This window comes from Sebastes umbrosus, chromosome 21, assembly GCF_015220745.1.
Source record: "Sebastes umbrosus isolate fSebUmb1 chromosome 21, fSebUmb1.pri, whole genome shotgun sequence".
Lineage (NCBI taxonomy): Eukaryota > Metazoa > Chordata > Actinopteri > Perciformes > Sebastidae > Sebastes > Sebastes umbrosus.
Window position 1 is genome coordinate 25,532,692 of NC_051289.1, and position 25,366 is coordinate 25,558,057.

General features: G+C 43.0%; 1 protein-coding gene across 1 annotated transcript in view; it reads right to left on the minus strand.

Annotated features, from left to right (window-relative positions):
* Positions 1 to 1,387: 1,387 nt before the first annotated feature.
* The window catches only part of snx7 (sorting nexin 7), a 47,540-nt gene continuing 23,561 nt past the window's right edge, over positions 1,388 to 25,366 (minus strand). The window contains exons 8-9 of the mRNA XM_037756498.1: positions 20,051 to 20,203; positions 1,388 to 4,105 (exon numbers count right to left, since the gene is read on the minus strand). Coding sequence (XP_037612426.1) covers positions 4,025 to 4,105; positions 20,051 to 20,203 — 234 coding nt within the window. The 3' untranslated portion in view covers positions 1,388 to 4,024. The remainder of the gene's footprint in view (positions 4,106 to 20,050; positions 20,204 to 25,366) is intronic.

Below are 25,366 nucleotides of genomic sequence, written 5' to 3' on the forward strand. Positions count from 1 at the left end.
CATATGTATATATATATATATGTATATATGTATATGTATATATATATATATATATATATATACATATACATGTATATATATATATATATATATATATATATATACATATACATGTATATATATATATACATGTATATGTATATATATATATATACATATGCATGTATATATATATACATGTATATGTATATATATATGCATATATATATACATATATATGCATATATATATACATATATGTATATATGTATATATATATATAAAATGGCTTTTAATGGCCATTTCATTTGATTATAAATATAATTTATATTTATTTTAGAGCGAGAAAGGTTAAGAAACGTGTGGTAATTTGTAAATAATGTAATAATCCACAATTAAAACTCCACACTCCAAGTCACTGCATGTTCTAGATGTCAATATACAGTCAATAGATCACTTTCACTGTCTGTTGTTGCTGTGAACCGCGTGGCATGCGTCAAAAATAGACGAGACCTCTACTCTCTAGAAGAGACGCAGCTGAGACGAACGTGAGACGCTGCTCTAACCTGTTAACACAGACGGCGAAAAAAACAACAACAGGTAACGCAGCCGCCACGCGCTGCTGAGGTTCCTGGTGTGTCCCAGGCTTTAAAAACGCTGATGTCATCCAGTGGACCAATCACCAGGCAGCACCTGTTTCTCATCACTCAAGACTCTCTCTCTCTCTCTCACACACACTGAGAGGAGGAGAAGACAGCTGACCCACCACCACAAACTTAGTCAGGCACAACAATACAAAATGATAACAAAACTGGACTTCGTCTGTTTGGTCAAGAGGACGTCTTCATCAGTCAGTTCCATATTGATGAAGCTTCTTCCTGTTAAACTGAGCATTGAGTTTAGAACCAGGCTGAACGTTTATGAGCAGTGAGGTAGCTGGAAACAGAGATTCATCATGAGGAGACTGAAACTGATGAGCAGAAACTGTGTTTGTGTGTGAAGCAAAACTCAAACCATTCGCTGCCCCCCCACACCCTCACACAGCTTCAACCTTTTTTTTTTTTTTTTTAAAAGACAAGCGAGATGTTTGGGTTCAGCACCAGAGCGATAATCATCACATGTGCTCCGAAAACATTTTCTTAAAAAGACGTTTCAATCGATGCGCTGTCAGGGAGGAGGGATAGTGAAGAGCAGAGTGTGGAGCATCACTGCTGCAGGATTAGCCCTGCCAGAAAGCACAACTTTGTAAGACACTTTGACACCGGGGAAGACAAAATACACTCGTAGCGGATAAACAACCTGCAAAAAGCCAATTTGTCAAGCTGACATGTGAGTAAACTCTCAGTCTGACACATTCAACACATCACCGCTGCGTCCTTTCACACCTTCACAGTCTGCAAACACTTCATAGTGTGATGTCTTGTCTTTATTATTATTATTATCTCAAAATCAATTTTATTCAAACTTTTTTTTACATATTCCATAATGATAAAAGCAAAAAAAGGAGAAGATGATATCAGTATAAAAAAGATTATTAAAGCATTCCGTTACAAAGACGTTGCAGAAAAACTGTAGCTCGTCTTCATCGGACGTGTAAACGTGAAATCTCTGTCGGCACAAACAACCAAACGTTCACTTCATAGAGCATTTAAGGCTCCTCTCATCAATAGTACTGTGTTATTTATTAGAGCATTCTGATGTTACATGTTAGCCTGAGAGGACCTTCAGATGGAGAAGTCGTCTGTATGTGATGTTCAACGCATTCCTTCAGCTATTCTGTAGTGAAAGGTTATTATTGGACTTCTCAGTGTACACTGGCTGATTCCTCTTCTGTAAATTAATGAGAAAACACATAATAGAGGCAGGACCTGAACTAGCATTCAGTTAAAGTTGTGCATATTAAATCATTATTATTATTATTATTATTATTATTATAATACACAGCTGAGATGGTCACTGTGTCAGATCAGGCGATCACACTCTGGCTGTGACGTGAACGTCTGTGCCTGCAGGCGGCCGATGTAGTGTCTGTGTGGGACTGTATGCAGCCCTCCATGTCGCTGTATGTTCTTATCAGTGAATATCAGAGAACCTGGAATCATTCATTGTTGCAGAGGGTGACGTCACACCCACAGATGTGATTCATTTGGTATAGGGGTGCACCCATACTACTTTTTTTCAGACCGAGTACGAGTACTTACATTTGTGTACTCGCCGATACCGAGTACCGATACGAGTACTTCTCTGTGCCAAAAGACCCTCGTTAACAGCCAGCTGGAGGGTGTGAGCTACACACGGCGGCACACCAGGCAATGCGCTGCAACCGGCTCTAAGTCGGCTTGGAACGGATCGGGGTGAAGGTGGCTCGCGGCCGCAGCTTTACAGCGTTCCCCGCCCGAAACTCGCCGCACCGTGACGTGGCTCCCTGCTCCCGGTGCGACTGTCGACCGGGGGCGCTTTTTACGTCGTGCCGAGGCCCACGTAAAAGGCGCCAGGGGTCTGCGACGTTGTCGGCAACCCACCCAATTCGTCTTGAAACACGGACCAAGGAGTCAGAGGGTGCAAGCAAAACCCCGTGGAGCCTTTTTGCGAGTACGAGTACATGAGCACAGTATCGGACCCGATACCCGATACTGGTATCGGTATCGGTGCATCCCTAATTTGGTATAATGCTCCTGACCCAAAGGGGACCGTCAGATGGTTTCAGGTTGACTGAAATCTGTTCCTCTGTTTCTCCTCCATGTTTAAAGGTCAATGTCATTGTAAAAGGACCATAACGGGGCTGTCATGTAGTCTGACCTCTGCGTTAGATGACCACGCCTTTTACTAAATCCACGACTGCAGTGGAAGTCTTTTTTCTTAGGAAGGTTCCTAACTGAGTGAAATGACCTGGAAGTATCTAAGTGGCAGTCAAGCCCCCCCAGGAAGAGTGCCGGGCTTTGAAGCAAATGTTTGTAGCGGTCAACCGGCGGTACTACACCTTCCGTGTCCGTCACCTGATGCCATCGGGCCCAAAAAGACTTTTCCCTGTTGACTTAAATTGGGAAAGAGACGTGTATGTCGGGTGCTTTAGCACTCGAGCCGTTTTGGCTTCACGCACCACTGAGCAACTCTCAAAGGAATGAACGGGAGCCTCCGACGCTTGATCCAGTTCTCTCTATACTTCCATGATGGCAGTCATGATGACAGCTGGTCCAAATCTCTAAATGCTAAGGAAAGGTGCTTTAATGTTTCCTTTCTCATCTCCTTTAGCAGAGGATACACTGGACCATCCTTTACCAAACGAGATAACGCCATCCCACAATTCTCTTCCCAGCTGATAAAAAGGCCAGGAGTCGCTGGATGAAACACATCAGGTCAGATAAGGTCACATTTGTGCGTGGGACATAGCTATGTTAGCCAGCTAGCTAGCGTTGGGGACTTATATTGTGCGAGACGAGAGATGATTTAGACATCATGGACCTTGGCACGAGAGTTTACCACTCTTATTTTGTCGTATGTGTTTAACTTCCGGATGGTAAAGTTGGAACATTCCAACTAATGGAGTGAAGAGGGCCACCTGGTTGCATTATTAGTTTTGGTCAACGGGACGCTGCTGTTCTTCAGCCATGATGGAGGGAAGTATGTACATGTCCCTCTATCATCTACATAGAGTACAGTTACTGTATCTACCAAACATAATGCACAACAAAGCAGCAGAGTGGAGCCAGAAGAGGCAGCTTTTAACTTTTGGCAACGCACACGGAGGAGTGTAACACCAGAATGTGGATATTTGGATCACAGTGTTGGTTCTTTGTAATGCACAGTCATCACTGGAATGGTGGGCTGGGATTAACTTCTTTGGCCAGACAGACAGAAAGAGAGAGAGAGAGAGAGAGAGAGAGAGAGAGAGAGAGAGAGAGAGAGACAGAGAGGCAGAGCGGGCTTGTTTTCGTACATGATGCGTGTTTTTGCATAAGAGGAGGTCGGTTCAGAGTCTTTATTTGGACGCGTTGGAGAGACAACAGAGAGTCCTCTGGGAAGACGTTTCCACCGTCTCCACACTTTAAGAGGCGTCGTCCCCGTCGGTCTGCTCGCTGGGCTCCACTCTCTGAGACAGGAGGAAGGACTCCCACACAGCCAGGCACTGGAAGAGAAGACACACCATCGTCATCATCATCTTCATCATTATATACTGGAGGTTCTGGTGGTTTCCTTTAAAGTCTGCAGTGTGCTCGAGATGAAGTGCTCGTCAGTTGTCCAAAAAACACTTTCATACTACGTTGACATCCGAAAAGTTCTGAAACTATTGGTCTTAAACATGTTCTGACGACATGTACAACCTATTTAGTTTGAAGCATTCTGAGGCCTTCACTCTCACCAAGGAGAAAAAACCTTTGAAACCCTATGGACTTTTTTTTTTTTTTTACAGTTTTGAAACAGATTTTTTTAATGCCAGAATCAATATATTTGCGTCATTTTGAATTTATGTGGAGGTAGAAGGAAGTTACTGCTTTTATTGTTGTAATCTGAGTAACGTGACGTCATATCCGTTCCGTATCCGTCAACCAAAACAAACCTCAGAAGGTATAAAACGTCGGAGGGTCAGCGTGGATACGACCTGCACCCTCACATGTTAAATCCAGCGTGGTAAACACTACACATCCAGTAAAGGATGGAAACACTTTGGGTTTCACACATTGACAGGAAAAGCAGAGCTAGACAGAGCAGAGCTAAAGCTGCATGCTAACTCTGTCATAGACAGGAAACGTTATCGTATCGCCGTAACGTGGCGGTAAGAGCCGGCCGTTGCTCTCGTCTCCGTGGTCAAATGGGCTGACGCTACAACTGTAGAGCACCCATATACTGACATTTATGTTCTCTGCATTGAAACGGCCCCGATGGAGCTGACGATGGATGGATAAAGAGAACGGAGCTGACGGGAGAGCTAGAGACCACCTTGGAGAAGTTAGAGGAAGTAGACACGTGGGACTACGTCTGCTTTTCAAAATAAGGTGTTAACAAAGGGAACTGTTTATACAAAATACATATATGGTAATAAGATTGATGGATTATATTCACCAGAAGTATAAAAAAATATTAAATGTCTCTTATAAATGAAAAAGAAAATACCACTAATCTGTGAGGGAAATGTCTTTAGTCTTTGATTTTTGGGTTGTTGGATAAAAAATTTAATAAATAACTCCTGACAATGATCCTGATATATTTGACTTCAGGACATCTCTGACTACATACATGCTGAAAATCAAACATTCTTACTGGATTCATTTAGTTTTTTTTTCAAAGTAAAAGTCCCTAGAAGTGTATGATTCCACTTTTTTCCCATGGTCTAGTGATAAAAAAGTTTACAAAAAAACCCCAATAAATCGTAATATCAGATCGAAAAAAACTTGTAGAATCGCAATACATATTGAATTGGCACCCAGGTATCGTAAGTATCGTTATAGAGTTTTTGCCCAATGATGCCAAAAACATTCTGCCTACTGCCGCTTTAAGTGAGCTAAAAATCACGAGTGAAAGGTTTGGCACAAAGTGCACTGGAGTAAGATCCTGTAAATAGTGCTCCATCTTCTATGTATTGAATCCATTTAAATAAACTGCTTCATATTCACCATCCTACAGGTGGCTGATGCTTATGGACCTTGTTCATATTCATTTATTATATGTTGTCTCATCACATTTTAGGCGAAGATGAAAATAAGTTTTCAAAATTGAGAATCATCACGGTTATTATTTGCATCATAATCCATACTTTTCTTTACTACTGTTCCACTGTTAGCATCATGTTTGTCATCCTCAGATATATAGCCGTGGTCTGTCAGTGTCTGAAAAGCTCTCCCAAGCCTCTCTCTCCTCTTTCTCTCCCTCTCTGCCTCTGACTCCCTCGCCATCTCATCAGTGAAGGCACATTATTGCACCGACAGAACCACGGAGAGAGTCCCATTGTGGATATATGTGTGTGTGTGTGTGTGTGTGTGTGTGTGTGTGTGGTAGAAGACTAAAAGCAGTTATCTAGATAGCAGAGGCAGGAAGCCATGCAACCAGAAAGTGAAAATGACAGGCACACACTCAAAAGCTCATCTATGAACCGGGGTTCCACTCCGTCAGCACGCATCAATAAAGCACCGTCAGGTTTTCACAGGTAATAGCAGTTTGTCTGGAATTCACAACCTCCATTTAACAGCCAAAACCCCCCCCCCCACCCCCCCTCCCCCCTCATTCTGAGATGCGGAATACACCATTCTTATCTTCAGGTGATTACGGACTAAAGAAAACATACCTAATAGGGCTGTCAAAGTTAACGTGTTAACGCTGATGCGCACTAATTTCTTTAACGCATTAACTCAAATTGTGATTTTTGGGTTGTAGCGGCTCAGTTTTAAAGAGTGAAGATACTGGTATCACATGAAACTAGAAAAACCTGATGAATCCATCGGTACCAAGCATGTCATGCTAGCTTGTAACGTAGGAGGTTAATTAACGCTCCAAACTTGCTCTAAATTTTGGTGAGGAAAAACTGTCATGGCCATTTTCAAAGGGGTCCCTTGACCTCTGACCTCCAGATATGTGAATGTAAATGGGTTCTATGGGTACCCACGAGTCGAGTTGAATGTTGGACAAAACTATGTAAATGAAACCCAAGTTGTAATAAAGTGTTTATAATAGTATAGTAGGTTAACTGGCCTCGATGCATTATGAAAATCAATAAAACACATTTTAACTGAGCAGACATGAGCTCTGGTTTAAATCAACACATGTACAGTATACACTGTAGAATACACAGGAGCAGACACATTGAACACTAAATACATGCATCTATTGATGAAATGCACCAAGACACTGCAGCACGCACATACACACACATACACACAGACACAGACAGGGTGTAGCAGACCGATCCAGCTGTAATTACAGGGTTCATTAGGAAGGCAGAAGCTTGAACAGCTGACAGCGATCCTCCAGGCTCCACTGGAGCTGAACAGGTAAACACTGAGAATCAGGACAAACACACACAGATGGCACGAGGCCACACGGCCACCTCTCTTACACACACACACACAAACTGAATAGATGTGGTGATCCATGTACATCTAGTTGAAATCAAGGCCTACTGCTGTATGTACGGTGTAGCTTTGTGTCCGTTACAGACTCACAGAGCGGCTCCCACTATGGAGCTGAATATGCTTCAGACTTCAGACTGCAGCATGACCTCCCTGACCTCTCTGACCTCTCTGACCTCTCTCCAACAACTTTGTCTTTTGCGTCTCTTCTTTTTGTCTTCGTAGTCTCAACACAGTGAATCATACTAACAGGGAAACGCAGCACGCTATCACACTGTCTCTCCTCAGAGGCATTTATGATGTTGTCATCATTGTATAATGTTGTACTTGGTTGTTCACATGAAAAGTAGTTCAATGAAGAATGAGCTTAAAGGGCAGGTCCATTATTATTATTGTTATTATTATTATTATTATTATTATTATTTTATCATTCTGTAGTTTCCCAGTGGAGTTCCTTATGTATTCAAAAATTAGGGCTGTCAGTCAATTCAAATATTTAATCACAATTAATCACACATTTTTTTTTCTGTTCAAAATGAACCTTAAAAGGGAGATTTGTCAAGTATTTAATACTCTTATCAACATGGGAGTGGACAAATATGCTGCTTTATGCAAATATATATATATATATATATGTATTATTGGAAATCAATTATCAACACAAAACAATGACAGATATTGCCCAGAAACCCTCACAGGTACTGCATTTAGCATAAAACAATATGCTCCAATCATAACATGGCAAACTGCAGCCCAACAAGCCATTTTCATTCACATATCTTGAGGTCAGGTAATGTGAAGTACATTGCTACCGGTGGTTTCACACTATTCCACCGATCAACACCGTCGTTGAAGCAGAAATGCAGCAAACCACTAGGAAATGCAGAGAAGAGGAAGACATGCAGTGTGTTTACATGCACTCCAGTAACTAGGTTACAGTGGGCTTCCTCCAGTAAGAGGATTTCTTAAACATCATGTTAACAAGAAACTCTTAAAGGTCCCATATTGTGCTCATTTTCAGGTTCATACTTGTATTTTGGGTTTCTACTAGAACATGTTTACATCCTGTAATGTTAAAAAAAAAACGCATGCTGTCTGCCTGAATATACCTGTATTCACCCTCTGTCTGAAACGCTCCGTTTTAGTGCATTTCAACGGAATTGCAACAAAATTGCGTTGCATGGCAACAGTTTGGGTCCATGTGTACTTCCTGTCAGCTGATGACATTCACATAAACTGCAACCAGGAATAAACTGGGCCACATTTAGAATGTTTTCGTTGAAAACCGTGTAATGGTCTAAATATTGTATATTTGTGACATCACAAATGGACAGAAATCCTAACAACTTGTTTCAAGCGCACAGTTTCTGAATAGGGGCTGTGTGTATTTCTCTGTATATTGAGTGCTTCAATACTTTCACAGTATTTATAAAGCACTTAAACCTGCTTTATAATATAAAAGACATGAAAATCTTATTTTTTACAATATGGGACCTTTAAACCTCATGTAGATAGTTAGAACGATACATTAAACTGTTAGTGGAAGCACCGAGGGTGGCAGGAGGTTAACAGAAAAGCTGTCAAATCCTAAACTTTCAAGTGTAATCCGGCTACCATTGGTTTTAGTCTGCCATGATTGTGTATTTGTTGAATCGGGGGATTTTCCATAGGTACTCATCTCTGTTTGGCTCCAAAATGCTCATTCTGCACTATACTGTTGACACGTTCGGTCCAAACATACCAGCATCGCCCTTCAACCAGCTAGTCCAATTCTATGAAGACGGTCAAATGAATCCTGAAATATAAGCTCCATCCTTATATTTATATCAGTCCCCCAAGCAGTCCCTGTTGCTATGAGGTAACCATGGCAACACTGACAAGACTCCGTCTCTGCAAATTTATGGTGAAGGCAGAGCACTCAGCTCATCACAGAGCTGCATCTCAATGATGATCATCTGCAATCACTGCTGGATTTGGGAACACAAGCTTCATCGTGTTTGGGAAACTTCAATCAGTTACTCTCTCTCATATACTTCACTAATTCATGTGAATCATATTCTGGCTCTGTCCTGGCTTAACTGGACTTATGTTTGAATTTGATACATGAAAACAAGCATGGTGTGTTTTCTCTGTGTTTTCAACTTAATTCGTACTAATGAACCACAACCTGACAAGCCATGACAACACATGTGTAGGCACTTAATCAATTTAATCAATCAAGCATTAATATCAGCTTTATGACTGCTGATTATTGGTTATGTGTTGAACATTTTCTGATGTTAACATCCCACAGATGCTCCTTGGATCGAGATCTGGAGAATTTGGAGGCCGAGTCAACACTTCCAACTCGTTGCCATCCACATGATGTAAAAGAAAACGTGATTCATCAGACCGGGCCACCTTCTTCCATCGCTCTGTGGTCCAGTTCTGATGCTCACGTGCCCATTGTAGGCGCTTTTGGCGGCGGAGACGGGTCATCGTGGTCACCCTGACCGGTCCCCATACGCAACAAACTGCTCCTCACTGTGTGTTCTGACACCTTTCTATTAGAACCAGCATTAACTTGTTCAGCAGTTTGAGCTCCAGTAGCTCTTCTATTGGATCAGACAACACGGGCCAGCCTTCGCTCCCCACGTGCATCAATGAGCCTCGGGTCTGACCCTGTCGCCGGTTCACCGGTTCTCCGTCCTTGGACCACTTTTGGTAGGTCCAGTTTATTCAATCTATTATAGGTCCTACTATTTGGCCCTCGTCAAAGTCCCTAGCATCCTTACGCTGGCCCATGTTTTCTGCTTCCAACACAAAGTTCAAAATGTTCACTTGCTGTCTAATATATCCCCCCCACTGCCAGGTGCCATGGTAACCAGATAATCAATGTTATTCACTTCACCTGTCAGTGGTCTGAATGTTACGGCTGATCGGTGTAAACATCCTAAATGGGCCCCTTTCTATTTCCTGTTGCCATGTTTGTTTATGCATTAGCTGCCAGGAAGTAAACTTGGACCAAAGCTGTTGCCCTGGCAACAGAGTGGCAATGGAAATGTCTATTAGACAATATTGTTATGCAGACTGCATGTAGACGTACTAATAGAACTGCAAAATATCCTCATTCTGCTCCGCCCACACAGTCATCTGATCCCAGGTTGGTTTAATACACCGTACTGAGAGGGTTATCATTCCTGACACTACACATACAAGATCTCAAGCACTGAGCAGGTTTGTCACATCCAAACATGAAATGCAGGTAATTGCCTCTCCAGTATGTAGTGTACCACTAAGGTACATTTTGAACTGTTAAAATAAAATGTGTGATTAAGATACTATTAAATCTTTTAATCGATAGACAGCCCTACTAAAAAACACATTCAAGAAACACATTGACTTCCAGATGAGGGAACAGGAAGTGCTAAAATGCGAACTCATTTCTGGGTTTCATGACTCCTTCCTGTAGCGCTCTAGAAATACCAGAAAATGACCATCAGTAGAGTCCAAGGTGACGTCTTCAAATGTCTTGTTCTATGATCAATAATACAAAAGCCAAAAATATTCAGTTTCTCAATCCTCACATTGGACAAGCTGAAACCATGAAATGTTTGGTTGATAAATGACTTCAACAATTAAGTGAATTATTTGAAATTCAGTTAATCAATTAACCAATCATCCCTTATGAAAAACTGACAAATTACACACTACAGTATCCCTCTTATGTTCAGTATTCTCATGGTTTTCCCACCAATGGGCCTTATTCACTAATACAAATGTTCTTACTTTGCACATAAAATATATGCACATGCAACATTACCGTCAGATTCATGACACATGCGCGCTACCAAATTTGTTCTTACCCCTGTGCGTATGTTAATGAATCAGAACCCTGCCCGCTATTTGCAATCAGCATACTGTCACGCCCCCGTTTCTCTGTATAAGAAAGTAATTTTGTCTGGAGGTTTATCACAGAGAAGGAAGTGAAGTTGTTGTAAAAGAGAGAAGCAAAAAAAAAAAAAAAAAACTCCTGAAGAAATTGAGACAATAGTGTCGATTCTGGGGCTGCAATAACCGAGGTGGTGAATGAATGTTGTGTCCCCTGAGAGATGGACTGTGGCTCAGGTAAAAAAAAGAAATGGTTCGATATTAAAGTTGATGCGAAAAAAGAATAACAGAAGAAGAAGAAGGAAGCAGGTGGAGGAGGAGGAGGAAGAAGAGGAGGAGGAGGAGGAGGAGGAGGAGGAGGAGGAGGAAGATCGGCCCAAGATGAGAGACCCGCCATAATAAATAAGGGTGAACGTGATGACATCCAGCTAGCACTTTCACCCAGACCAATGTTGTTTTAGGGTGATGGCATTATAAAATATGACAACAGACATTTGAAATATTCACTCAAAAACCTCAATAGAAGTTTCAAAATATATAATATATTCTAATTTTGAATTGATGATGAACACATTTTGCCGATGCGTTAGTAAATGAACGGTTTCAAACATTGCTTTCTATTAAAGCCATTCTTAATGAATGTGGGTTTAATATGAGATGCATTCGGTTAAAAGGTGTGTGTAGCATGAAGACAGCCGGCCAGGCCTTCATCAGTTGTGCGTGTGCATAGTCTGAGCCACTTCTACATTTGTTTCGCAGAGTAAGAACAAATTCAGGTGAGAACATATCGATGAATCCTGGATTTGTGCGTAAAACATTCGTACAGACGGTTTGAGCCCGGATGTGTGCGTACGGACTGTTTGTGAATGAAGCCGACTGTGTATCCGTCCTGTCTGCAGCCATCTCATCTATATGGTCCAACACTGGGAAGCAGAAGGGCAGTATACTGTGTGTGTGGATATGCAGAGGTCTAAAGGTACTCTAAGGTCAGATGTGAACTAGATGCTAACCTCCTCGGGGTGTTCATGCAGAGTTTAAACAGCTCACTAGGCTTCCTTTCACACGGTTTCTCTTGTAAATCCCGGGTCGCCCTTTTGTCTCCGCTGAATCATCGGATCTCCCCGTGAGCACAGAGCAGCCATCCACCCCATGAAGCCACTCACGCTGGGTGGAGATCAAAACACACTGACTACTGATTCTGAGGGGCAGAAAGACCACAGACAGGACGGACATCTGTAGAAACAGACTCTGCATCCATCTGTAGAATCCGTAGTAGGGATGCTCATTTTGAAACATATTCTTAACCGATAACCGACCCTCGTTAACCGATTATTAACCGTTAAGCGTTAACTTAGCAGCTATGATGCTGCGTGTAGTGTCTCGGACATGCAGCCGCTTTCCCAGTAAAAGTGGTGGTGAGTGTGAGGTTGTTGGTGGCGTTCTAGCTGTGAACGTAGGTGTAGCAGTGTGTGTACAGTTTATTTGTGGCTGAATAAATGCTATGAAACTACAACTCCTCCGCTCCGCTCAAGCGAGCCGGAGAGACCGGAGCCGACTTCCTGTATCCTGCAACTCCGGCTCTGCCTCTTAAGGTGGGCTGTTAAGGTGGACCAGCTTTTCTCCTTAAAGTGACGAGCCGCTCAGCTTTTCAATAAATTATAAATATTTCCTTTAAGCGACAGCGTTAAATTGGTTAAAATGCTTAATGTCGGTTAACGGTTAAACGGTTAATTATGAACATCCCTAATCTGTAGGCAATGCAAAGTTCTGTTTGTCGTCCGAGTAGTACCGACCAATCACGTTCAAGCAGGCTTTGGTTGAATGCAGGTAAACAGTCCGTGTGGAGAGCACAAGAGGCGGAACACACTGGCTGGAACGCAGTCTGGGAACCCGTCGGCTATCGTCTGACGATGATTTTGCTTTTCGTTGCTTTAAGATGAGCTTGTAAACCGTCTGCTTCGCTCCAAACCAGTTAATAGAAATGTGCCTAATTCGCATTTCTTTTTTGCGACGATTCAAAAGTTTGCTTGACAGTTGGATGGAAACACGACTGCTGCGAGCTCCTTTCAACCTTCACATGAACTCAGGTGTCCAGGAACGGCTGCTTACCATGCAACGCTGAGTTTCACCAGTTTAAACGTAGCCTAGCTTGAGCGTAATTTCTAACTTAAATTGGAGTTTACGAGCACTAACATTTTAATGGTTGCATCAGCTGAAAAAGTTCCGACGTATGCATAAGTTACAACTTAAATCTTACACCTAGCCCCTAGTAGGTGTAAAGTCCGCTGTAAAATAGCGGTTGGCATGGTGCATTGTTTTGAAAGGTCCTCAGTCCCGGTCGACAGTCGCACCGGGAGCAGGGGGCCGTCCCCGGCGGGGAGAGAGGGCGCAGCGAGCTCTTTGTCCACGGTGTCGGCGAGGTCCGAAGAGCCTGTCGCGGCACACCGCCTCGTATGCGGAACTCCCCAGCCTGCTGTGTGTCGCTCACACCCTACAGCTGGCTGTTAACGAGGGTCTTTTCGCACAGAGAAGTACTTGTATCGGCACTCGGTATCGGCGAGTACCCAAATGTAAGTACTTGTACTCGGTCTGAAAAAAAGTGGTATCGGTGCATCCCTACTTTGGGTGAAGCCGTTGATAGTGGAGTAATGACTTTTCAATAAACCACTATGTGCTGAGGTACAGAGCCAAAGCAACAACAACAAAAGAGAAAATGGTCGTGTGAGGTAAGAGTAAGTTTGTCTCGTCACCCACTTTCCCTCTCGTCCTCCCTGGCTGCTCCTCTGTCACTGTGTGTTAATGGTGCATGCATGTCAGAGGGGAATAACTGTCAGAAGGACCTGACAGTAAAAAGTGATGGTGCTGTTCAAGCAGTGAAAAATGTCTAAATCCCTCAAGATGTCTGAAGATGACTGAAGTTCTTTGTTGACAGAAGTGCTGCAAATGTTCATGATCCTGTAACTATTTTTGCTGATTAATCTCACAAAGATTAGTTTATAAAAATGACAGAAAATGGGGAAGAATTCCTATTAAAATGTCCTCTTGAACGTTGCATCTTTGAGTCTCTTGTCTCCTCTTCAGTCTCCTCTACCCTTCCCAACACTCCTCACTCACTCTGCCTTCTTTGTGCTCTTCGTGTCACCTTCTTCCCTCACATTCCTCCTCCCTCTTGTCTTCCCCCTCCACCCCAGAACCCAGAAACCCTCCCAGGTGCAGGTGTCTTATTAGACCCTTATAGGCCTCCTTTCTGTGCTCCACTCCCAATAAATCATTCACAGGCCCCGTGGCTACAGTGGCCCACACCTGCACCTGAATAACAATAGGAGCACACAGCAGAGTGATCTCACACCTTTGGGATCCCTCTCAGTAGAGAGTTAGTGTTTGCTCACTGTGTGCTACGGGATGTCAGGTGAATAGAAGGCCTGAATGCATTTGAAATTCATTGCAACTGGTATCTGACCAACCATTACATTACATTTTAATATACCGTATACCAATGTTGGGATATATAATGACGCATTCTGTGATAGAAGATTGTCTTCATATTGACAACGTCTTAGTCTGGCTCTAAAGGATTCTGGGTTTTTCATCCCGACATGACTGGAAATGTATATATCCATTTCATTACACCCCACATAACTCAAACTGAGTTGATAAGAACTCAATAAAAGGAAATGCAGCTTTTCATATGCAAAACTTCGGAATACATTTGGAAACACCAGGTATTATCCAGATGGAATAAATTCTCAGAGGATCCACAAGTGTGCCAAAACCCAGCAGGTATTTGCGGCTGTAATTAATACTAGTGGAAGGAGGTGGAACACCACCGACACACACACACACACATGCTCTGGATGAAATCACTGAATATGCAATATTAAAATCATCCTACCAACCGTACAGAAGTAAATCCTGCCCGAATAGGGCTTGGAATTTGATTTCACAGACAAGATGTTGGGGCAAAACAGCATGGGATTTTAGGGTATTCACAATGGAATGATACCACAGTAAAGGATTCTCTCCGACCTCCCATCAAAGAAGAGTCTATTCAGTGCCTTAATCTGGTAGAACCCTGCTCTGGACAAGGTATGAAATCATCCTCCATGCACTGATGTTATACTTCACCAGCATATTTTACAAAAAGAGCTTGTCTGAGCAGTCATGCTCTGTATTAGCACTGCCCTGGTTCAAACACATCCACACCAGAGACATGCCCAGTAGAACCAGTCAATCTGACCCTAGTTTTACAGAACCTCTGTGTTTCTATTAGGGATGCACCGATATCACTTTCCCCAGTGACAGAGCAGTTCTCTTGGAGAGGCCACTGCTGCTTAATCGATGTCTTGTGTGGCTGAGCTGTGTCATATTGATGTACTGCCTTGGCCGTACAAACATCTAATAATCTGAGTCATGGAACATTCTTTGTGTCCAACTAGCCGAAGTTGTTTTGCCTGCGTAAATAATGGGTTCTAACTGCCATCGATATGGACTCTGTACTTTGTGTTTTTATTTCTTTCTCTCTCTTTAAAGGCTGGATTGATTAACAGTCTGCACTGGTTGGCAGTAACAAAAGGAGTGACAATAGACTTGGAAAGACAAGAGTCTGGTTCCAAGAAGCTGTCAGATAATCAGGAATCACTGAGTATTGACTTTACTACTCACACACACACATCTATTCACAGAGGAACGAATGGCAAACAGGACCAGCAAAAAGGCATTATAGTAATACAGTTGACCATGGGGAGTTCTACCGAGCTTTCTTTACCAGACCCTACATTAAGCATGCAACTTTACACATGATAGAACTAGAACCTTTTGGCTATAAAGCACATTTTCAGTCTGTCATCGCTCTCATCAACCTAACAGCTAAACCAGAGTGAATATTGGACTTATATTCATCAAGTAGACACAAACATGACTACAAATGAATGCTAATCCTCTGAAAACACTAGATGCATAACTAGGCAACTGTTTGCGAACACCTTCCCTGTAACAACTTCATAAGAAGACATTTTGAAATGTCACAATCTGTCATCGTTTCTCAGACAAACAGAAGCACATGGCTACTTATTATGCAGAATGATGTCATGGCACAACTACTGTCGGACCTCGCGGTAGGATCATGGATGTATTAAGAGAACAGGATCCAGCGTTGGAGGCGGGGCCCCGGTCATTCCTATGAAAGTTGCTCAGTGGAGCATGAAGACAAATTGGCTCGACTTCCGCCTGGAAAAGTACTCGGATCTTGGGCACATGGAACATGCGCAGTAGCGTCCGCTCGGTCACATGACTCGGTCACGGGGTCCCAACGTCACGGCTTGCGCTCCAGCCTCGGTCTGGGTGTCATTTACATGAACGAAGGAAAGGAAATAACTCTGGATTCAGCTATTAGTGCGTTTTACAACTTTAAAACCTAATGATGTAAATAAGGACTATTAGAGTGTTCGTACTGGGGAGTTGATTCGCCTCAAAATAAATTATCCTCTGAGTTACAGACGTCTCTTTCCCAATGGAAGTCTATGGGAAAAAGGCTTTTTGGGCCAAATGGCATCACGTGACGGACAAGGAAGTTGCAGTACCGCCGTTTGGCCCCTACGAAAGTTGGGATCAACGACCGGCGCTCTTCCTGTGGGCTTGGGTAGGATACATCAAAGGCATCCATGTTGAAATGAAATGCGCAGCAGCACGCGCAGTAACAAGCGCAGCAGCACGCCCAGCAACACGCCCAGCAGCACGCCCAGCAGCACGCCCAGCAGCACGTGCAGCAGCACGCCCAGCAGTACGCGCAGTTCAGGGGTGCACGACCAAGCCACACGAAAGCCGTGATGATGTCATTTTCTGGCGTGCACCGACTTCACTACGGCGAGCATAAACCTAGCTTTAGGCTGCAGCTCCAAGCACTGCTGTAGTTGAATGCTTTGAAATAGTTTGTGTGTTTATTTCCCATTATTATTATTATTATTATTATTATTATTATTATTAATGCTATTATTATGTTATTCATCTAAAAAAAGGGAAGCCATTCATGCATTATCTGTTCTTAACTTCTGAGTGCTCAAATTAGAACCTTTGAGGGTCATTGATATTTCTAAAGTAAGAGCTAAATGTATGTGTGGTATCAGAGAGCAGCCTCATCGGTCTGTATTGTTTTGTATGTTCGTGGCCGTATCCATAGATCCGGCACGATCAACGTTAGACAAATAGTTTCACCAGCTGTATTAGAAATGCTTTCACATTCAGAAGCCAAATGCCCTTCGGCTGCTTCTATATACACATGTGCACACACACCAGTGCTGGTGTGTTGCTGGGTGATGAGGGGTTTAGTCAGGGCTGCTGCAGGGAGAGGCCAGGAGAGATGGCCTGCCCCCCCACACACAAACAGAGACAGCGAAGAGACAAGGACACACACACACACCGTCTACCCAAACGGAAAGAAAGGTTGCCTGAATGAAAATGATGCTTTTTAGCAACACCAACTAATACTTATTTTGGCCTCTCACGGTATCAAAGTCGATACAGAACATCTCCATTTTACATAAAGGAACCGGCCAAAAATCAAACAATAAATAAGTAAATGTTACATGTAGCAAAAAAATCCAAAAAATATATGTAGCCATTAATTAATTGATAAAATATATTGATATAAATTCCCTTAATTATTTACTCTTCTGTTTAATTTTCACTTTTATGTATTTATTTTGATTCGTTTTTTAGTTCATTAATTAATTTTTGCATTTATGTATTTATTTATTTATTTATTTATGGGTTTGAGGCCAGGTCACTGTGTAGGCCAGTCAACTTCTTCCACATCAAACTGGGAAAAGCATTTCTTTCTGGAAGCACACTGTTTTCTAAAACGTAACTGTATGCTGGAGCATTGAGAATTAGAGGTGAAACTCTTTGTCTATTAATAGATAAAGTATTTGTTTGTTTTCCTGGCCTGAATGTCTCTGGGTTCTGGACTGTTGGTTAAACAAAAGAAGACTTTTAAATCGGTCACTTTGGGCTCTGGGGGAATTGTGACACATTAACACATTGTCTAATTAGTTGTTTTGATAATCAGCAGACTTTAAGAGGCCTATAAGAGCTTCGACAGCTGTAAGAGCTGACAACCCTTCCACAGGCCGGCTGTGTGAGGAGGAATCAACGCAAAGTGCTGCTACCCTCTGCTGGCAGAGCTCCAGCCTCCAGCACCAAAACACATCCACAGCAAACGGAAGCATATTTCTGTTCTTTACTGCATGCTTAGACTCCAGCATGACTAACTAAAGCTACAGAAGAGGAACTGATTGTAACCGGAACAGCTTCACGGTCTCATTCTCCTCCTGCTGTAATGCTTCCAACGAGCTCCATTATTCTTTTTAAACGGCTAATTCCCCCCCGTCTCTGCTGCTCCTTAATCTGGATATCACACCGTCTCTTCTACAGTTTATTCTCTGTTCCACTCTCCTCTATCGATGCCATCCTCTCCTCTATCGACACCATCCTCTCCTCTATCAATACCATCCTCTCCTCTCCTCCATCAATACCATCCTCTCCTCTATCAATGCCATCCTCTCCTCTATCACTACCATCCTCTCCTCTATCGATACCATCTTCTCCTCTATCGATACCATCCTCTCCTCTATCGATACCATCCTCTCCTCTATCACTACCATCCTCTCCTCTATCGATACCATCCTCTCCTCTATCAATACCATCCTCTATCGATACCATCCTCTCCTCTATCAATACCATCCTCTATCGATACCATCCTCTCCTCTATCACTACCATCCTCTCCTCTATCGATACATCCTCTCCTCTATCGATACCATCCTCTCCTCTATCGATATCATCCTCTCCTCTATCACTACAATCCTCTCCTCTATCGATACCATCCTCTCCTCTATCAATACCATCCTCTATCGATACCATCCTCTCCTCTATCAATACCATCCTCTATCGATACCATCCTCTCCTCTATCACTACCATCCTCTCCTCTATCGATACATCCTCTCCTCTATCGATACCATCCTCTCCTCTATCGATACCATCCTCTCCTCTATCGATATCATCCTCTCCTCTATCACTACAATCCTCTCCTCTATCACTAACATCTTCTCCTTTATCGATGCCATCCTCTCCTCTATCGACACCATCCTCTCCTCTATCAATACCATCCTCTCCTCTCCTCCATCAATACCATCCTCTCCTCTATCAATGCCATCCTCTCCTCTATCACTACCATCCTCTCCTCTATCGATACCATCTTCTCCTCTATCGATACCATCCTCTCCTCTATCGATACCATCCTCTCCTCTATCACTACCATCCTCTCCTCTATCGATACCATCCTCTCCTCTATCAATACCATCCTCTATCGATACCATCCTCTCCTCTATCAATACCATCCTCTATCGATACCATCCTCTCCTCTATCACTACCATCCTCTCCTCTATCGATACATCCTCTCCTCTATCGATACCATCCTCTCCTCTATCGATATCATCCTCTCCTCTATCACTACAATCCTCTCCTCTATCGATACCATCCTCTCCTCTATCAATACCATCCTCTATCGATACCATCCTCTCCTCTATCAATACCATCCTCTATCGATACCATCCTCTCCTCTATCACTACCATCCTCTCCTCTATCGATACATCCTCTCCTCTATCGATACCATCCTCTCCTCTATCGATACCATCCTCTCCTCTATCGATATCATCCTCTCCTCTATCACTACAATCCTCTCCTCTATCACTAACATCTTCTCCTTTATCGATACCATCCTCTTATCTATCGATACCATCCTCTATCGATACCATCCTCTCCTCTATCAATACCATCCTCTCCTCTATCAATACCATCCTCTCCTCTATCGATACCATCCTCTCTCACTACCATCCTCTATCAATAACATCCTCTCCTCTATCGATACCATCCTCTATCAATACCATCCTCTCCTCTATCGATACCATCCTCTATCAATACCATCCTCTCCTCTATGGATAACATCCTCTATCGATACCATCCTCTCCTCTATCGATACCATCCTCTCCTCTATGGATACTATCCTCTCCTCTATCAATACCATCCTCTCCTTACAGTCTCACAGTGTGATTCCATCTATAAAGCGTCTCAATCTTGAGCTCACCTTCTCGTAGTACTCCACATTCTTCTCAGCGGTGGATAGAAAGGCTGATTTGAGGTCAGTCCTCATGCTGCTCTGCCAGCGGGACCAGTCTCCCTTCAAGGCGTTGTTGGCCTGCTCCACGCGGTCCGCCAGACCGTCCACCTCATCCTGCAGCTGCCAGTGAAACACACAAACCAACCACTGAACACTTACTGGGACAAACATCACATCATGTGTTTAGTAAAACTAACAGTCAGCTTTTCTGTTTACCAGCGTAAACAGCAGATGTCGGTTATTATCAGTCAACAGTAAGTCTCAAGTTTTAGTTATGAAGTCACAAGTCCAAGTTAAAGGGGAGCTCCTCCAATTTGTACACATGGAAGTGTGATCCAGCTGTTGGGGGAGTTCTACTGCATATCCAGCCTGTAGTGTCTCCATTGTTATGAAACAGTGGATCATTCCATTTGGGCTATATGGGGGGTGCTGAATGTTGGATTCTATATAGAATTGCTTGGTTTCTCGCAATAAATCCTGATTATATAGCCTATTTTGGTATAAATATCAGCCTATTAATAATACTGCTAATACAAATATGAAGATAACTCATAAGCTTCCAATCAATCTCCTTAGTGTGTGTGAATAAATCACCTTGTAGACTAAGTTATTAATTAAACTAGCGGGACCATGGGATAGATCGATAGATCGATAGATCGATAGATAGATACTTTATTGATATCGAGGGAAATTCAAGAGCAGCATCTTGGCGATAGCCTCAGAAAGGTGAAATAACAACAACATAAGGCTACGGTTTCAAAATCAAAGACTACATAGTAGGGATGCTCATTTTGAAAAATGTTCTTAACCGATAACTGACCCTTAACCGATTATTAACTGTTAACCGACAAGATTTGTGCCTCCCATGCAGCGGTGTACCAGCTGCAGGAGCACAACAGATATTGGTTGACGGGAGTCTCCAGTTCACCGTCCGGGAGCGTTAACTTAGCAGCTACGATGCTGCGTGTAGTGTCGCGGACATGCAGCCACTTTCCCAGTAAAAGTCTCCACCGCACATTTAGTTTAGTTTAGCAGGTTGTCAGCTGTGTGTCTGCCGGCGTAACTTTAGCCAGTTTCCAACAAACAGTGTGTGTATTTGTGCTACGTTAGCAGCTCTAGCATTGCCGGAGGCTTCGTGTTCGCCGCCGCACACGTAGTCTGAGTAACTTTAGTGAGTTTCCAACAGACCATGTGTGTGTGTGTTGGCGATGAGTGTGAGGTTTTTGGTGGCGTTCTAGCTGTGAACGTAGGTGTAGCAGTGTGTGTACAGTTTATTTGTCAGTGAATAAATGCAACAAAACATACATATATTAATCAGAGCACGCGCATAAGAACGCAACACTATCAGGGATCTAGATATTTCTTTAATCGATGATTCTCTAAAACCAACTATCAACTTTCCAAAAAGGCAAAATGCAAAAAAAAGAAAAGACTAAATACAAAAACACTTCACTAAACTATTTCATTTAAACAAAAATGTCCCATTACGCCCCTTCAAATGAAGAACACTAGATAACTTATCCTGTGTCATCTTTATTTTCGGTTATTTCATTATTTCAGCATTTATCTATCCATTTATTTACGACTTCACATTAAGCCTTAAAGAATGTTGCTGAGTCAGCCCTTTGCTCTGATAGGAGTGCTAAATTTGACAAATAAACCCGGACAACAAAGTGAGAGCAAATGTTAAATATTTGATGTGGATGTGGATCGGTGCCACGTATAACAGCATCTAGAGCCTAATACAGTGTGCTAGCCAACTCAACAAGAAAACTACATACAGAACAATACTGAGCACACACAGTATGATAAAACATACTGTAAAAATATGAATGAAGAGTACCTGAACATCTCTCTTTAAAGCTGCACTGGTCAATATCTTTCTATAATCAATGGATCAAATGACTGTGTGATGTGAACGCCGTCATGTTGGGCTAAAAGTAGAGTTCATACTGGACTCCACATTAATGTTGCTCTGTGTCCGCTGGATGTACAAATAAACAACTGTTTGCCAACACATTCTGTAATCAACCGAGAGGCAACCTCTGGGTCTGAGGAGTGAAGCCAAAGCAGAAGTATCTTAAACCTGCGTTCTCTCTACCAGCCAGCAGGGGGCGACTCCTCTGGTTGTATAGAAGTCTCTGAGAAAATGAGTCTACTTCTCACTTGATTTATCACCTCAGTAAACATTGTAAACATGAGTTTATGGTCTCAATCTCTAGTTTCAAGTCTTCTTCAATACAGCATGATGTTCATTTAGTAAATGATGGTCCCATTTAGAGTCAGATAGACCATAAAGCAGGGGATGCTTTAGGGCAGGGCTACCTCGTGATTGACAGGTCGCTACCACGGCGTTGTGTTCAGCGTTTGGTTATACTAAAAGACACTGTAAGGAGTCGGCTGTTCATGTTTTCAGGTAAGTACATTTTGTTTTTATGAATGTTTGTTGCTAGCCAAAACGAGGCAAAAGTGAGCAATGCTCACATCCCCCCCGCTCACTGTTTGACCCCGACTAAAGTAGGGCTAAAGGTTTTGCCCTTTTGGAAAAATTTCAGAAAGTTTGGGCACCCTGGACTTCAAACAACCAAAAGGCACAACTAGGCCACACTGTCAGCCATCAGACCAAATTTGAAGTTCCTAAGTTAAATAGTTTCCGAGTTCTGCTCCAGAAACGAAAGTGTGACACGCGAATAGACGGATGGACGGACAGAAACGCGGAGCGCTACATACCCCAGACTACGTTGTCACGGGGGTATAATTAGCATCCCAATTGATAGCAGAGTTAACGTGAATAACGGATGCACCTTGCTAACCAAGCTACCTAGCTAGCGTTAGCTGATAGCTGGTGACCTAGCGGGCCTCGCTCCTCCCCAGCTCCAACCTCTTGTCCAAATATGGTCCCTTCTGGCTCCAAAAAAACAAGATGGCGACAGAACTTGAGGCCTCAAAAGCCATGTCTTTTATATTATAAAGTAGGTTTAAGTGATATATAAATACTGTGAAAGTATCAAAACGCTCAATCCACAGAGAAATACACACAGCCTATATTCAGAAACTGAGCGCTTGAAACAAGCCATTAGGATTTCTGTCCATTTGTGATGTCACAAATCTACAATATTTAGACCATTACACGGTTTTAAACGTAAACATACTAAATGTGTCCCAGTTTATTTCCTGTTGCAGTGTATGTAAATGCCATCAGCTGACAGGAAGTAAACATGGACCCAAACTGTTGCCTAGAAATGCAATTCCATTGAAATGCACTAAAATGGAGCGTTTCAGACAGAGCATGAATACAGGTATATTCAGGCAGACAGAATGAGGAAAATAATGTATTTTTTTAATATTAAAGCATTTAAACATGTTCTAGTAGAAACCCAGGATACAAACATGAACCTGAAAATGAGCACGATATGTCCCCTTTAAACTATTTGCAGCAGTAAGCAGTCTCTGATGAGTCTGAATGCAGCCCTGCTCACCATTATAAAGAGATAAATGGTCTATTTTCAGTTGGCGTGGTCTTCCTCCTCCTCTCTGCTGCAGCTGAATAGGAGGAGGAAGTTGGGGAGTTGCATCTAAGTGGACATTATGGTTTTATTGCTCATAAGTTTAGTGACCTCCAAACCATTAGAGCAGAATCAGATAACCAGCAGAGAATTACCGAACAAACAGCCACTGCATCAAGCTGCCTCTGTTATTATTAGGTATTATGTAATACCAACTATTAGGCGTTACGTCAGTATAAATAAATGAACAGTAAATTTAACCTGAGACTGTTTGAAGTGCACATCATATTACCTTTCCATCAGATGCCATCATGCTGCTGGATCCACTGAGCCTGAGCAGGGATTAGCGCTCTGACATTTAGACTGACAGAAGGAGTTCAATAAACAACGCATGCTAAACATGGGCTTACCCATACATACACACACACACACACACATACGAATATATAAACTGTTGGGGGGCTCAGTGGCCTGCTTGTTACCGCGGTGATATTGAACCAGCAGCCTTGTCAAGGCAATGGCCAATCAGAGCTTGAGTTGTGAAGCAGTTTGTGCAGTCAGTGTATTAACTGTATAATCTGACAGGCCTTCAGTAGACACTAAATCACTCTATGAATGTGAAAGTCATCATATAAGAACAAAGAACAAACCAAGTTATTTACACAGTAATAAACTGTTCACCATCTCGTCAGTAAATCAGACTCGTTTCCGGTGGGGGTTGGCCTCCGCCAGGGCTGCTCTTTGTCACCAATCCTGTTCGTGATATCCACGGGCAGGATATCGAGGCGTAGTCGTAGGGGGGAGGGTTTGCAGTTCGGTGTGCTGAGGATCTCATCGCTGCTTTTTGCAGATGATGTGGTCCTGTTGGCATCATCGGTCTGTGACCTCCAGCACTCAGTTCAAGTACCCCGGGGTCTTGTTCGCGAGTAAGGGGACTATGGAACGTGAGATTGGCCGGAGTCGGAGCAGTGTGTGTGGGGGGGGGGGTATTGCATTCGCTTTACCGCACCGTTGTGACGAAAAGAGAGCTGAGACGGAAGGAAAAGCTCTCGATCTACCGGTCAATCTTCGTTCCTACTCTCACATATGTCATGAGGGCTGGCTCATGACCCAAAGAACTAGATCGTGGATACAAGCGGCCAAAATGAGTTCCCTCAGGAGGGTGGCTGGCGTCTCCCTTAGAAATAAAGTGAGAAGCTCAGTCATCAGTGAGGGACTCGGAGTAGAGCCGCTACTACTTTGTGTTGAAAGGAGCCAGCTGTGGTTGTTCGGGCATCTGGTAAGGATGCCCCCTGGGTGTTCCAGGCACGACCAGCTGGGAGGAGGCCATGGGGAACACCAAGGACTAGGTGGAGAGATTATATTTCCACACTGGCCTGGGAACGCCTCGGGATCCCCCAGTCAGAGCTGGTTAATGTGGCCCGGGAAAGGGAAGTTTGGGGTCCCCTGCTGGAGATGTTGCTCCCCTGGGTTAATCGTGAAAAATGATTCCTGAAACTGCTTGCCAGAGGTGTTCCAAAGTATATACCTAGAATACTAGTCTTCTGGTATTCACATCAGACAATGCAGGTTAAATGGAGCAATGTTGTATCTGCCCCCCGTTTCATGTAAATAATGGTGTTCGCCAAGGTGGTATTTTGTCTCCTATTTTGTTCAATGTGCATATGGATGACCTATCGAAACAATTGAATGGGTGTAATGCAGGCTGCCTGTTATCAATCACCTAATGTCTGCTGATGACCTGGGAATTCTCAGTCCATGTAGTGCTGGGCCGCAG